This window comes from Schistocerca americana, chromosome 7 (assembly GCF_021461395.2).
Source record: "Schistocerca americana isolate TAMUIC-IGC-003095 chromosome 7, iqSchAmer2.1, whole genome shotgun sequence".
Lineage (NCBI taxonomy): Eukaryota > Metazoa > Arthropoda > Insecta > Orthoptera > Acrididae > Schistocerca > Schistocerca americana.
The window spans coordinates 350,980,587-350,996,994 of NC_060125.1; the positions used below are offsets into that span (position 1 = coordinate 350,980,587).

Consider the following 16,408-nt stretch of genomic DNA (forward strand, 5'->3'; position numbering starts at 1 on the left):
AAGGTATATCATTTATTTAATTTATTTATTTTCATGTTCCATAGATGCTTGATGGGAGTGTATCACTAGGATGTAGAATGTGTCAGATTATTACAGTAATATCCATACGTAAGTGGTCACGAGGCTTACAAACTTAATCATATATAAACAGATACATGAGGTTCAAGTGATTAGACAACAATGCAGATTATACTAGTAATAAGGATCACACAAACAAATTATGTCTTACATTCTAATACATACAAAAAGCATTCTGTCATCAGTTGATATGCCAGTGCTACAAAGTCAGTTCTTACAGGAATGCTTGAAATTAAACACATTGTACTAATTGTTACACACTGTCAAAAAATTCCTTTAAAAAATAAAAAGAACTATCCAAAAGATAAAGTTCCAGCAGTTTTTTGAATTTGGTCATATCACCAATGACTGATTTAACATGAATTGGAAGTTTATTGTATACTTTTAAGCTTGAATAATGTACTCCTTCCTGTAGCACACTGAGATTTTTTTATATCTTTGTGAAGATAACATTTACTTCTTGTATCATGAATGATATTCACTGTTTGTTTTGAAATTGTATGAACTATGGACATTGCCATTGGTGGGGAGGCTTGTGTGCCCAAACGATACAGATAGCCGTACTGTAGGTGCAACCACAACGGAGGGGTATCTGTTGAGAGGCCAGACAAATGTGTGGTTCCTGAACAGGGGCAGCAGCCTTTTCAGTAGTTGCAGGGGCAACAGCCTGGATCACTGACTGATCTGGCCTTGTAACGCTAACCAAAACGGCCATGCTGTTGTGGCACTGCGAATGGCTGAAAGCAAGGGGAAACTACAGCCGTAATATTTCCTGAGGGCATGCAGCTTTACTGTATGATTAAATGATGATAGCATTCTCTTGGGTACAATATTCCGGAGGTAAAATAGTCCCCCATTCGGATCTGCAGTCGGGGACTACTCAAGAGGACGTCGTTATCAAGAGAAATAAAACTGGCGTTCTACGGATAGGAGCGTGGAATGTCAGATCCCTTAATCGGGCAGAAGGGTTAGAAAATTTAAAAAGGGAAATGGATGGTTAAAGTTAGATATAGTGGGAATTAGTGAAGTTTGGTGGCAGGAGGAACAAGACTTTTGGTCAGGTGAATGCAGGGTTATAAATACAAAATCAAATAGGGGTAATGCAGGAGTAGGTTTAATAATGAATAAAAAAATAGAAGTGCAGGTAAGCTACTGCAAACAGCATAGTGAATGCATTATTGTGGCCAAGATAGACACGAAGCCCACACCTACTACAGTGGTACAAGTTTATATGACAACTAGCTCTGCAGATGATGAAGAAATTGATGAAATGTATGATGCGATAAAAGAAATAATTCAGGTAGTGAAGGGAGACAAAAATTTAATAGTCATGAGTGACTGGAATTCAACATTAGGAAAAGGAAAAGAAGGAAACGTAGTAGGTGAATATGGATTGGGGCTAAGAAATGAAAGGGGAAGCCGTCTGGTAGAATTCTGCACAGAGCATAACTTAATCATAGCTAACACTTGGTTCAAGAATCATGAAAGAATGTTGTATACATGGAAGAACCCTGGAGATACTAAAAGATTTCAGATAGATTATATAATGGTAAGACAGAGATTAGGATCAGGTTTTAAATTGTAAGACATTTCTAGGGGCAGATGTGGACTCTGACCATAATCTATTGGTTATGAACTGTAGATTAAAACTGAAGAAACTGCAAAAAGGTAGGAATTTAAGGAGATGGGACCTGGATAAACTGAAAGAACCAGAGGTTGTACAGATTTTCAGGGAGAGCATAAGGGAACAATTGATAGGAATGGGGGAAAGAAATACAGTAGAAGAAGAATGGGTAGCTTTGAGGGATGAAATAGTGAAGGCAGCAGAGGATCAAGTAAGTAAAAAGATGAGGGCTAGTAGAAATCCTTGAATAACAGAAGAGATACTGAATTTAATTGATGAAAGGAGAAAATATAAAAATGCAGTAAATGAAGCAGGCAAAAAGGAATACAGACGTCTCAAAAATGAGATCGACAGGAAGTGCAAAATGGCTAAGCAGGGATGGCTTGAGGACAAATGTAAGGATGTAGAGGCTTATCTCATGAGGGGTAAGATAGATACTGCCTACAGGAAAATTAAAGAGTTCTTTGGAGAAAAGAGAACCACTTGCATGAATATCAGTTCTAAGCAAAGAAGGGAAAGCAGAAAGGTGGAAGGAGTGTATAGAGGGTCTATACAGGGGCGATGTTCTTGAGGACAATATTATGGAAATGGAAGAGGATGTAGATGAAGATGAAATAGGAGATATGATACTGTGTGAAGAGTTTGACAGAGCACTGAAAGACCTAAGTCAAAACAAGGCAACGGGAGTAGACAACATTCCATTAGAACTACTGACAGCCTTGGGAGAGCCAGTCCTGACAAAACTCTACCATCTGGTGAGCAAGATGTATGAGACAGGTGAAATTCCCTGAGACTTCAAGAAGAATATAATAATTCCAATCCCAAAGAAAGCAGGGGTTGACAGATGTGAAAATTACCAAACTATCAGTTTAATAAGTCACAGCTGCAAAATACTAACGCGAATTCTTTACAGACGAATGGAAAAACTGGTAGAAGCTGACCTCGGGGAAGATCAGTTTGGATTCCGTAGAAATGTTGGAACACGTGAGTCAATACTGACCCTACGACTTATCTTAGAAGATAACCTGCGTTTCTAGCATTTGTAGACTTAGAGAAAGCTTTTGACATTGTTGACTCTCTTTCAAATTCTGAAGGTGGCAGGGGTAAAATACAGGGAGCAAAAGGCTATTTACAAATTGTCCAGAAAGCAGATGGCAGTTATAAGAGTGGAGGGACATGAAAGGGAAGCAGTGGTTGGGAAGGGAGTGAGACAGGGTTGTAGCCTCTCCCTGATGCTATTCAATCTGTATATTGAGCAAGCAGTAAAGGAAACAGAAGAAAAGTTCAGAGTAGGCATTAAAATCTATGGAGATGAAATAAAAACTTTGAGGTTCGCCGATGACATTGCAATTCTGTCAGAAACAGTAAAGGACTTGGAAGAGCAGCTGAACGGAATGGACAGTGTCTTGAAAGGAGGGTATAAGATGAACATTAACAAAATCAAAATGAGGATAATGGAATGTAGTCAAATTAAGTCGGGTGATGCTGAGGGAATTAGATTATGAAATGAGACACTTAAAGTAGTGAAGGAGTTTTGCTATTTTGGGAGCAAAATAACTGATGATTGTCGAAGTAGAGAGGATATAAAATGTAGACTGGCAATGGCAAGGAAAGCGTTTCTGAAGAAGAGAAATTTGTTAACATTGAGTATTGATTTAAGTGTCAGGAAGTCGTTTCTGAAAGTATTTGTATGGAATGTGGCTATGTATGGAAGTGAAACATGGATGATAAACAGTTTAGACAAGAAGAGAATAGAAGCTTTCGAAATGTGGTGCTACAGAAGAATGCTGAAGATTAGATGGGTAGATCACATAACTAATGAGGAGGTATTGAACAGAATTGGGGAGAAGAGGAGTTTGTGCCACAACTTGACTAGAAGAAGGGAACATTTGGTAGGGCATATTCTGAGGCATCAAGGGATCACCAAATTACTATTGGAGGGCAGTGTGGAGGGTAAAAATCATAGAGGGAGACCAAGAGATGAATACACTAAGCAGATTCAGAAGGATGTAGGCTGCAGTAGGTACTGCGAGATGAAGAAGCTTGCGCAGCATAGAGTAGCATGGAGAGCTGCATCAAACCAGTCTCAGGACTGAAGACCACAACAAAAACAACATAATTATGGTTCACAAGTACATTAGTGAAAAAAATGTAGCTATTTGAATAACTTTCTGCAGGAGCATCTGGGGTGCAATGTAGCCACAATTATGATGACTGTTTTCTGTGCAATAAAGACTTTGTTTGCTCATGACTGGTTGCCACAAAATATGATACCATATGTCATAAGCAAATGGAAATATCCTAGGGGTGTAGATTAAATTTTTTCCGAGAGTGTATGACAAATGATCCTGAATTCAATCTTTTACATAGATAATCGATATGAACTGATCAGTTTAGATTGTTGTTATGTGTAATCCCAGGAATTGGGAATACTAAACTCTCAATATTCCTTCCTCACCATATTTTATTTCAATATTCTACTGTTTTTTATTTGCTGTTTGAAACTGAATGAATTGAATCTTGCTAACATTGAGTGACAGACCACTAGAAGTGAACCTATCTAGATCTCCTTTGAATACAGTGGTTGCATGGTTCTCTAGATTGCAGTTGGGTGTTCTGCCAATCAAAATGGTTGCGTCATCAGCAAACAGTGGTGAAGTGTTATTTTTGTGTCATACAGTATGGCAGATCATTGATAAAGATGAGGGAAAGTAAGGAGCGAAGCACTGAGCCCTGTGGTACTTCACATTTTACTGTGCCCCAGTCAGAGCAGGCAGGTGCTCTGGCAGAATTGTTCAATAGTACCTTCTACCTTCTGTCATCTAGTTATGACTCAAGCCACATCCATACTTTACCATTTAATCCATAGTGCCCAACCTTTGTAAGTAAATTTTTGTGATCTACAAAGTGGAATGCTTTTGACAGATCACAGAAGATTCCAGCTGGTGACATTTTATTGTTTATGGATTCAAGAAGTTGGTTGACAAAAGAGAAAATGGTGTGTTCAGTTGAAGTACCCTTTTTGAATCCAAACTGGTTTTTATTAAGGATTTTACTCTTAGTAAGTTGATCCATGATTCTCTTTATTTTATTCTTATTACCATGATTCTCTTTATTTTATTCTTATTAACGTGATCCATGATTCTCTTGTTTCTGAAAGTATTTGTATGGAGTGTAGCCATGTATGGAAGTGAAACATGGATGATCAATAGTTTGGACAAAAAGAGAATAGAAGCTTTCAAAATTTGGTGCTACAGAAGAATGCTGAAGATTAGATTGGTAGATCACATAACTAATGAGGAGGTATTGAATAGAATTGGGGAGAAGAGGAGTTTGTGGCACAACTTGACAAGAAGAAGGGACCTGTTGGTAGGGCATGTTCTGAGGCATCGAGGGATCACAACTTTAGCATTGGAGGGCAGCATGGAGGGTAAAAATCGTAGAGGGAGACCAAGAGATGAATACACTAAACAGATTCAGAAGGATGTAGGTTGCAGTATGTGCTGGGAGATGAAGAAGCTTGCACAGGATGGAGTAGCATAGAGAGCTGCATCACACCAGTCTCAGGACTGAAGACCATAACAACAATAACATGATTCTCTTGAACATTATTTCCTCTAGGATTTTAGAGAGACTTGTTACAATGGAATTGGCTGGTAGTTGGAAACATCAGCTTTATCACTTTTTTTGAACAGTGGTTTCAAAATTGCATATTTGAGTCTATTAGGGACAGTGCCTTGATGTGATTCAGTACTTTGAAAGACATATTATCCACATCAGTGGGATTTTTATCTTTCTCTTGCCGTACTACCCTCTCAATCTCTTCAGTTGTAATATAGGGTACAGTACATGTATCTGACTAATTTCATTCTGTACTGCTTTTTGTAGAAGACTCATGGCTTCAACTCTAGATCCTCTATAACCAATTTGATCTGCTACTGCCAAAAAGAATGAGATATTAAAGATACAACATACCTTTATTTTTCTACATAATTTCCAAGTACATTGAGACATTTGTCATACCGCTTTATAAACTTCAAAAAGCCTTCCAGGAAAAAATCAGGGCCTTTGCATACGCAAGAAGCATTGAACGGCTTGTTTGACGTCAGCATTGCTGCCAAAGTGCCTTCTGCTGAGAGTCTTCTTCAAATCAGGTAACAGATGGAAGTCACTTGGTGCGAGATCCGGACTGTAAGGCAGATGGCGTAGGCACTCCCAACCAAGAGTTGCAATATGGTTTTGCATTGCTGTTGCTGTGTGTGGTCTCGCATTGTCATCCAACAGCAGAACTCCAAATCTGAGAAGGCCAGGCCGCTTTTTCTGAATCACATCTTTCAGTTTCGACAGAGTGGCACAGTACTGTGCGGCATTGATGGTTGCATCCTCCAGAAAATCCAGCAGCAAAACTCCTTTGGCGTTCCAGAAAATGGTGAATAGCACTTTATCTGCAGACGGAGTGCTTTTGAACTTCTTTCGGAAGCCTGATGAAGTGTCATGTTTCGCCCATACCACACAACTCTACCCACAGTCAACAGGGGACACTTATTTTCCAGCTCCCTCTTATAGTTTTTATTTTATTATTTGAATTGCCAGTTTCAGATTTAATAAATATGCTCTTGTATTATTAATGATACTCTTTAGTATGCTACAGTATAATTTGTAGTGCTCCCTATCCTGAGGTTTGTTAGAATTTCTGAGTGAGACATAAAGAATTCTCTTTGTTTTACAGGATGTTTTGATTCCCTTAGTGAGCCATGTCTCTTGTAATCACTCAGACTGGTGTTCTTTGAAATTCTCTTGGGAAATACAGCTTCAAAAATGGTAACAAATTCATTCAGGAATTGCCCCATTTCAATCCTTCCCGTCAAATGATGTTCAGTAAAATGTAATATATGGGCATTGTTTATTGCATCAGTGCCATTAATGTAAACAGAAAACTGGTCCAGTTTGTTTCTCAGACCAATTATATTCTGATGGAAACTACAGAATTTATGAGGAAGGTGTCATTGACGTAACTTAGGAAGCAAGATACATGGAATGCCGTGGAGTTCAGAGCCTGCTCTTCAAAGTGCTCCATGAAGAAATTCGTGACTGCCAGAGAAAGTGGTGATCCCATTGCTGTGCCATCCATAATTTCATAATATTTATTGTAATACAAGACCTATGCTGTCATTAGAACATGATGCAGAATTGCCACTGCTGATATACACTGCCAGTAGGAAAAAGTCAGTAACACATAGTTTGAATGAGACTAAAACCACGTTGCATCAATATGTGTAGCTGATAAATAAGCCACTTTTTGTATTTTAAGTGTACAAATCACAGAAACATCATCACTGATTCCCTGGAGATAATTGCTTGATTTTCAGATCCCACACACTCAACCATAGTCAACTAAATGTCAGCAGTGGCACTTTCCATTGATCCTTGTTGTGACAACTGAGAACAAATTGGGGGAAGAAATAGCCCATACATAAAAGCAAAAACATAGTTAAGATTTTGTTTCGATCATTACACAACAAAATGCTCAAAAGAGGGTATAATCTAACTAAAACTAGTGGCACATCAGCCAAGTACTGTGTGTTAGTATCAAAAGCTTTCTGTTCTACACTTTTATATAGAACAAAGACTGAAATGCATAAAAATGTTTATTTGTGCCTCATGAATACATGTTGCTGTAACTACCAATTTTGTGTGCACACCACTTCGTACTTTTCCTGTGACATTCATGTTTGATTCAACCACTAGGGGCCACCAGGCCTGCTAACGGGACAGCAGCTGTCTGCGCAGACTGCTGGCTACTCCCCCTGTTGGAACTAATGTCTATATAGACTGAAGCAAAACGCTCCATCAGCCACTTACATATTGTTAATTGTATTGTGCCTTGTCTTCCATGCATGTGGACTGTCTGACCAATAAATTACAGTGTTCTTGTGTTGGAACACTTTTTTGCCAATGAGTATGGTATTCGAATCCACGTGTTCTACTTCAGTCATTGATCCTCTGAGTTTAATTTCCATGGAGGCAGTGCTTAAACCTCTTCTTGAGCAGAAGCAGGCACTGACAGTTGCTATTTAAGAACTGCATTAGCACAACCTGCAGCCCCAACATCTCTGCTGCTGTTCCCTGCATACAACGATGCAGCAGAAGACTGGGATGCTTACAAAAAATGCCTGTGACAATATTTCCAGGAATGTGGGGTAACAGATATACACTTGTGCAAGGCCCTTTTTTGTGGATTTAACCTTGCATGAATCAGTTGTGTCACCTCACTCCTTTCAAATCTTTCTTTTGATCAATGTGTGAGTTACTTTCTACCTAACCCTGTAAATGTACTCATGTTATTGCTGCTCTCATGGAGTTTTAGTGCTGCCAAAATCACCCAAAACAGTCATACAGAGCATGGGTATTGGAACAGAATGGACTTTGCTGTCATTGTAATTTTGTGTAAATGTTCGTAAGAAATACTGTGCAGAGGAAATGGTTTGTGATGCAATCACACATTTTGCTGCTGATAGGTAAGTTTGAGAGGAAATTCTACAGTGTGAAAGTTCTATGTTTATGGAAATATTGAGCATAGATCAGTCATTTGAAGTTTCATGAGCTGCATGTAGTCAAACAGAAGACTGGTCTGAAGTTTCAGAAATCAGTTCCCCTCATCACCCCTCCCAGCGTTCAGTCAGTTCACAAGGGAATGTAGATGCTATTGCAGCAGTCCAGCAGATGTCTCAGGGTTGTATAGGTAACCACCATTTGCAACAACAACAGTCTACATCACAACAGCGATAGCCTCATGCTCCACTGTGTTCATACACATACTGCTTCATTCAACACAGACTGACTGCATGTCCCAAGTGCTGAACAATATGTGCTAGTTGCCGTAAGGAAGGACACATTGCTTCTATATGTAAATCCCTTCCAGACCTATGTGCAGGCAGAATGAACAAGGATGTGAACAATGCGTAAGCAGTGATAGACTCTCAAAGCAAGCCATACATTGTAGTGATTGTGTTTAATGAACCATTGGGAATGCAGGTGGATATGGGTGCAGCAGCAGCGTTGATGAATTCTCAGACTTTGCTGTTAAGTTATAACAAACAACAGATTCCCATTCTTGGACAGTTTTCTGCATTTGTGACTTACAAAGCTGTGGTTTGTTCATTGACATTCTTAGTTGTGCACAATGCTTACAATGAAAATCTGTTTGGTCTGGTTGCTTTTGGATTCTCCACTGATGATGAAGTGCATTTGGTTTCTGATCAAGTTCCATATCAATAGGTAGATGTTCTCTCTACCAAATTTCCCTCTCTATTTTTTCCACAGCTGGGTTGTGCAACAAAATTTCAGTCTCATATTATGATGGAACTCTCTGCCCATGTTCTTTTGTCCTGGGCCCGCCTGATACTGGTAACTTTATGGGGTCAAGTAAATTGCTGTTATTTGATATATTTCTTCCAGTGTATGGTCACCACCATTGCTGATAGTCAAACTTCCTCCTGGTAAATTACACCTCTGCAACGATTTAAAAAAAATCTATTAATGCATAGTCAATCATTGATATCTATCCTTTGCTGTGCTCTGAGCAGCTGTTAGCAAAATTACTGGGGGTCCATTATTTTCCAGAGATTAACTTGGCAGATGCACATTTACAGATGTTGCTCTATGAGAAATCTAAATGCCTTCTAGTTACCAATACCTCATTTGGGCTTTATCAAAACCCTTTGTGACCATGAACAAATCCACAACAGCCTCAGGAACAAATTCATGTAGATTTTGCAGAACATTTCTTGAATTTCTAATGTCTTGTTGTAATTGATGCTTAGTCTAGGTTTCTGTATGTGCTGCATGGTCTGCCTACTTCCACAGCAGCAATAATTTCAGCTTTGTTAAGTATTTTTGCAATGGAAAGTCTTCCGTATACAATAGATTCACACAACAGCCACCAGTTCATATCTCAGGAATGTGAAGATTTTTGTGAACAAAAAGTGGTGTTCACCATGCCATAGCTGCTTCTTTCCTCCTTCAATCAAATGGGAAAGCAGAATGACTAGTACAAACATTTAAAACTCAGATGACAAAATACATTTCAGACGTGTCATCAGAAATAGTTCTTGGCCAGGTTCTCAGTTCTTATAGGTTCACTCCTGTTAGCAATAAGAGTCTGACAGAGTTGTTGCACAGTTATCACCCTGGACTCTGCTACATCTACTTCGGTCGACACCAGGCCATCCTCTGGCACTAGCACTGCTATGCTTCCGGCCTGGCACAGCTGTTTAGGCTGTTGGGTTCGGCTGTTGGCCAAAATGGGTGCTGGTGGTGATCGAGAGTACCCATTATTGATGCCTCTATGTTGTCTGAACAGCTGAGGGGAGGGAGTTGCAACATGTTGACCAGCTACAACCTCTCATGGGCAGCTGCGCACCGGGTGTGCCCCCATCACCCTTGCACCTTCCATCTGCCCAGTTGTCATCTACATCATGGCCAGTGCCCCTGCCTTCTCCAACGCCACTGTTGACATTCTCACAACTGTTGCCTCTGCTGTGGGAGCCCTCTAAGCTGTCGGGGGGGGGGGGGGGGGGTGTCACAGTGAGACCCAAGCTCCTGTGCTGTTACAGTTGATGCATCAACTGCTCCCACCTCCATTGCATCTGGCACCATCTGTTCTGCCACCTTCTCCTTTGCTGGATTTGAACTCAAATGTGGAAATGGAGGTTGTGCCAGCGTCACTTGTCTGCACTCACACCACTTCTGACACTATGCACTGGCAGCAGCGCATCGCATGACTCGACAACCTAAGTTGTCCATAGAAGAAATGGATGTCAGCACAATGCTTATTTCTTCACAAAGGAAGAGGAGTGCTCTGAGTTCCGTGTGTGTACCACTTTATACTTCATGCATGAAGTTTGTGCTTCATTTGGCCATTAGAGGCTACCCGGCCTGCTAATATGACAGTAGCTGCAATCACAGACTGTCAGCTGTTGGAACTAATGTCTGTGTTGGGTGGAGCACAAGGCTCCACCAGCCACTTGTGTATTGTTAATTGTATTGTACCTTGTCTTCCATGTGTATGTACAGTTCCAGCAGTAAATTGCAGTGTTCTTTGGTTAGAACATAAGAGGTGTAATTGGAAAGTTTTAAGAATGCACTTGTAATTGTACAATGGTGGTACTCACATGCTACTGTGATGCATCTCCTTCAAAACAGTCCCCTCCTGACTGAACACACCAACTTCAATGGTGTTTCCAATTTTGGAAACATTCTTGGAAATTTTTTTCCTGAAGTCCATTAAGGATACTCTCCATATTTGCCTGGATGTCTTCAATCAAGTCAAATCACTTCCCTTTCAGTGAAAATTTCAGTTTAGGAAACAGGTTGAAGTTCGCAGGGGCCAAATTGGGAATATGGCCGTTGTGGAAGCACAGGAATTTTGAATTTGGTAAAAAATTCAACAATGGAGAAGGCACAATGAGCTAGAGCATTGTCATGGTGTAGCACCCAACTCCTGTCTTTCCACAGTGCAGACTCTCTCTTCTGCACCTTTCTGCTCAAATACTCAAGGACACATTTGTAGTATTCCTGGTTAACTGTCTCTCCTCCAGGGGTAAATTTATGATGTACTATACTGGTAGAATCGAAAAAAATCACCAACATTGTCTTCAGCTTCGACTGACTTTGTCCTACTTTTTTTGGTCATGGTGAACCTGGAGTCATCCACTGCGAAGACTGCAATTTGTTTTCAGGATCATATCCATATTCCCATGATTCGTCACCTGTAATTAGGCTATTTAACAAATCTGCATCATTTTTAGTGCGATTAATCAGTTCTTGGCACACTTCAAGTTGGTAATGCCTCTGGTCACTTGACAACACTTTTGAAATGAATTGGGGACACATGACGCATGTTCAGATCTTCAGTTAAAATTGACTGAACTGAATAGAAACTTAAATTAAGTTCATCAGCAATCTCCCTAATTGTAAGAGCCCACTAAATTGTGAGCTTCCACAACATTTTCATTTGTTTTTGAGGTGGAAAGACAGCCGGACCATGGTTCATTTTCAAATGATTGGCGTCCATTTTTAAATCTGTTGAACCAGACAAAAACATTTGACTGGTTCATTAAATTATCTCCAAAAGCTGTTTTTAATAGTTTGTAGGTCTCAGAAGCTGACTTACCAGTTTTAAAACAAAATTTCCCACAAAGTCGTTGCTCCGTTTTTATGCCCATTTTCCACGCGGACAGTATCTGGCAACAAGCCCTAACAGATCCACCTTTAGCCAGCTGCCACAATGAACTGACGAAAGAAAACACAGTTTCCTGTCAGAGGGCATTCAAGGACAAGGCAACGACTCACTCCCCACCTCCCTCCGTGTAACTGCCCGCCAAACCAGTAAGCAGTAGCGGATCCATTCTTAAAACTTTCCAATCACACCTCGTATGTTGTGCACAAACTTCATCTGCTTTTGCATATTATACTTTATTATTATTAATAATAATAGTAATAAGAAGAAAAACAAGAAATATTTATTTTTACAAATAAGAACTATAACATGCATAAGATTATCTCATGTAGTGAAACTATCTCTCAGCAAAGAATACACAAAATCTAGATGAACAGCACACATTTTCTTTAGATATATAATAGTCACCATTACTATAACTAATGGTGTTGAACATATATTGTCCCCATTTGAATAAACACAAGATATCTGGCAGTGAAAGTAATCACAAAAACTGCTAAAACAGTGCAATCACCTAAAAAATTAGTTGTTTAGAAAGTGAAAGTAATGTACATTTCATGAAAGAAATTTTGAAAGCATATCTTGTTTACAAAGAATAAAATGTATAAAAATCTATTGTCATCCCCTTTCTTAGGTATTTGAGCTAATGGTGGGTGTCAAGGAAGGCCATTAGCTTTGTAAATAAATATCATTCTATAAATATTTTATAACTCATAAATAAATTCACAAAGAATGATATTTGTTTGTGATCAATGAATGCTTACAAAATAGAAGAACTATGCATAAGTCATTCTAAGGTATTTCTACTATGTCTTTTGACTTTTTTAGAAATAAAAAATCATGGCATAGTTAGTTACAATAATATGGAAACTTTGAAACTATGATATTAAACATAGTGCTATGGGAAAGCTCATAGCTAGTATTATAACAATGGGAGAGATCACATAGTTACACAGGTTCATATTATCTGAAGAATTGGGGATTTTTGTTTATCAGTCAGTGGTGAATTTTTTATGACTATTGATTCCTCTAACTGCTGCCTTAATGCTGTGTCAAGTTGTTTCCCACGATGATGAACCTCACACCATGGCTGGCCTGATGAAACCTTATCTCCTTCAGTGCACAAAAGGCGAACTCCAACAGCAAAGTCCACTGCCTGGTCTGCTTTCTGACGTCCTGCACCCAGGCTCCAAGAGACTCTGCCCACTCCCATTGCACTGATGGCTGTAATGTATCCATCACATTTGGTTCTTAAGATTTCCACCTGCAGGAGAAACAACCATCTTTGTTACATGAGAGACAAATGTTCTAATAATTGAGACAACTCTAGCTACTATTACATTCTTCCTAGAAGAATATTTGTTTCTAACATTCTTGATCAATTGCAGTTAACTACAAAATAAAATATTACAACCAAGACATTTTTGAGACTGCTAAATTGCATTCTCACTGGACTTTTACAGGCTTGATGCTAGATCATACTGGTAGTCAAGTGTTTTCTGAGACAGTAGTCTGTCCACGTATTTTAATTATGCAGGCTATCGGTATATCACATAACCTATTCAATGTGGGATCAGTGTGTTCAGCTATAATTTTCATAAACTGGGGTATCAGTTCATCAATTTATATTTTCAAGAAGTGAGATTTTGTACATTTATATATATTTTTGCAGTTCTGACACATCAAAGTCGGTTTTGGGATAACCTATATATTTTAGTCATAAAGTTTTTATTTCAATTTGTAACACCAAATATGTAATGGAAATTATTTAATTGAAGTTAAATATGCATTTGTAGATTGTTTCTGAAGAAAGATTTTTAATTATATATAACTAACATCTAGCCTTGGATTTGTAAGGGTAGCACTAACGACCTGCAGACAAACAGCTTGTCTGGTGTAGTGGTAGTAAATCATGTGCACAAATATTCCTCATGCATCAGTGTATCTATTAGTGAAAATCATATCAAAATCCCTAGAGTAGTTCCTGAAACTGGCCTTCGCATACTGACAGAAAAATGCAGTGGGGGATTTTAATTTATAATATGCTCTTCAGCCATGGTTGGTGAAGGCACTTGTTTGTAAAGTTCCATTAGCAAGGGGGATTTCATAGTGATGAGTTGGATGTGATATTTCATAGTTAGTACACTTTTTGAAAAAACCTTATGAGAAAATAATTAATTAATTTTAAATATTCAAGTGACTTAAGTACCTTGAATTTAATTCAGAACTTGTGTACCTGACAAATATGGATGACAATTAGCTTGGACAATGAATGTGGGATTGCAATGAGGAAAACAGAAAAATTAAAATTAATTGTAATGCTCATTCTCAATAATTTTGTAAAAAGTGCTAAACATTTGGCAGAATTTGAACTAAACATACAAAGAATTTTAATTTTCTCATTTAGTTAAGAGAAAGTAAGTTACAATCTCCACTCCTTGACAAGTGAGTGATAGCCATGAGAAACATAGCAGCATTATCTAGGGACAGCTCAAACTAATAGCATATTTCTTATGGTACAGCTGAATAGAGACAAAGATGTAAGAAAGACTGCACCTGACGTGTATAGATTTAGGGGAAAATCATCATTGTCTGGAAACAATTGAAAGCTGTACTGGTTATGGCTCACAGACTTCAGGCTACCGCCATAAGTTCTAGCAGCACAGAGAGACACATGCAGCATTTCCTAGGAAATAGCTACTGTAGACAGCATCATAAAGGTGGAGGTTTAGCAGTATTTGTTAGAGAGCAGCTCAAAATAAATAAATTACACCATCTAGATCTGTATATTAAAGAAGGTTTTACTGCAGTTACAGGCGTTGAACTCCATATCAAAGATTGAGTAAAGGGCACGGTGAAACAGAAAATTATTGGGATTTATTGTCCACCAAAATCAGAGCTAGGCCGTTTCATAGATATTTTTAGTAGATTAGTGGGACACTGTGACCCAAACAAGGTAACAATACTTGGTGACTTGAATATAGAGGCAACATCTTGCACTAACCATAACAGCAGGCTAATAGATGCCCTTAACTCCTACAATCTTATGAATGCAGTAAATTCAGATACAAGAGTAACTCAGTCTACTTCTAGTAGAATAGACTACATAATACTAAGTAAAGAGGTAAAAGATAGTATTAGATGCTGAAATGTGGACTTCCACTACTCAGAGCACAAATGTCAATTTGTAGACTATGAACACACAAGCATCCAAAAAGGACTCAGGTCATAGAACATATAAGAATGCTTAAAGAGAAAAACATTAATGCTTTTAAAAGTAAACTAGCATTTGAGGAATGGCAACTAGTTCTTCAGCAAAAAGTGTCCGAATACAAATGGGCCAAATTTTATGATATTATTTTACAATACCTTAATTTTTGCTGCCCAGTGAAAGAATTTGGAAAATAGTAATGTAAAAAACACCAAACTGACTCTTCCAGCTTGCATGATTAAACTCAGGGCAAAATATAAAGGATCTGAGTGTGCTACATAAATCAACTAAGTTGCAAATATTTAAAGATAAGTACAATCAAGCTAAAAAACAATTTCAGGAACAGCTCTCAAATTTAAGAAAACAGATCCTAGATAAGGAAATAGCTCAGTCAATCAATATTGGGAAGACTTCATGGAATATATAATAGATAGATATCACAAAGCCGCCCCTAAGTTAGATGCCCAAATTGACAGAATCCGACAATAAAGAAACCATATTAATGATCCAGATAAAATCTGAAACATATTTAATGAATCTTCAGGTGTGAATCCAGTTAATAACACAGGTCTGACTTGGATGGTAAAGCCTTACCCTAGGCTGAAAACTGCTTTTGAATTTAAGGAAGTGAGCGTGGAGGAAATAGGAAAAATAATAGATAACGTAAAGAATAAGACCTCATCTGGCTGGGATGGACTGAGCAGTATTATAATTAAAAAATGAAATAAGGAATTAGTTGGAATAATTACCCATATGATCAATGCTAGTATCAGGCAGCACACATTTCCAAATTTATTGAAGAAAAGTACAGTTAAGCCTGTGCATAAAAAAGGATCGAAAGAAGAGCTATCAAACTTCAGGACCATATCATTAATACCAATTTTCAGTAAAATATTTGAAACCATTTTGTTGACACAGCTTATTGATTATTTCTCAAAGAATAATTTACTAGCAGAAACACAGCATGGTTTCAGAACGCATCACAGTATCATTACGACAATTACCGAATTTCTCCACAGGGTGTATGATGCCCTGGATGATGGAATGCAGACAGAAGGGATATTTCTAGACCTTACTAAAGCATTTGACTCAGTGAACCACGAGCTACTACTAAGCAAACTGGAAACTTACAATGTAAATGCCACATCCATACAACTACTGATCACTTATCTAACCAATCGTAGGCAGTGTACAAAGCTGAGTTATGAAATTAATAGTCAGATCAAACATTTCCAATCCAGCTATGAAACAGTGA

General features: G+C 38.4%; 1 protein-coding gene across 1 annotated transcript in view; it reads right to left on the minus strand.

Annotated features, from left to right (window-relative positions):
* Window positions 1-12,203: 12,203 nt before the first annotated feature.
* The window catches only part of LOC124622158 (thymidine phosphorylase-like), a 186,297-nt gene continuing 182,092 nt past the window's right edge, over window positions 12,204-16,408 (minus strand). The window contains exon 9 of the mRNA XM_047147798.1: window positions 12,204-13,206. Within this exon, the coding sequence (XP_047003754.1) occupies window positions 12,901-13,206 (306 nt within the window). The 3' untranslated portion in view covers window positions 12,204-12,900. The remainder of the gene's footprint in view (window positions 13,207-16,408) is intronic.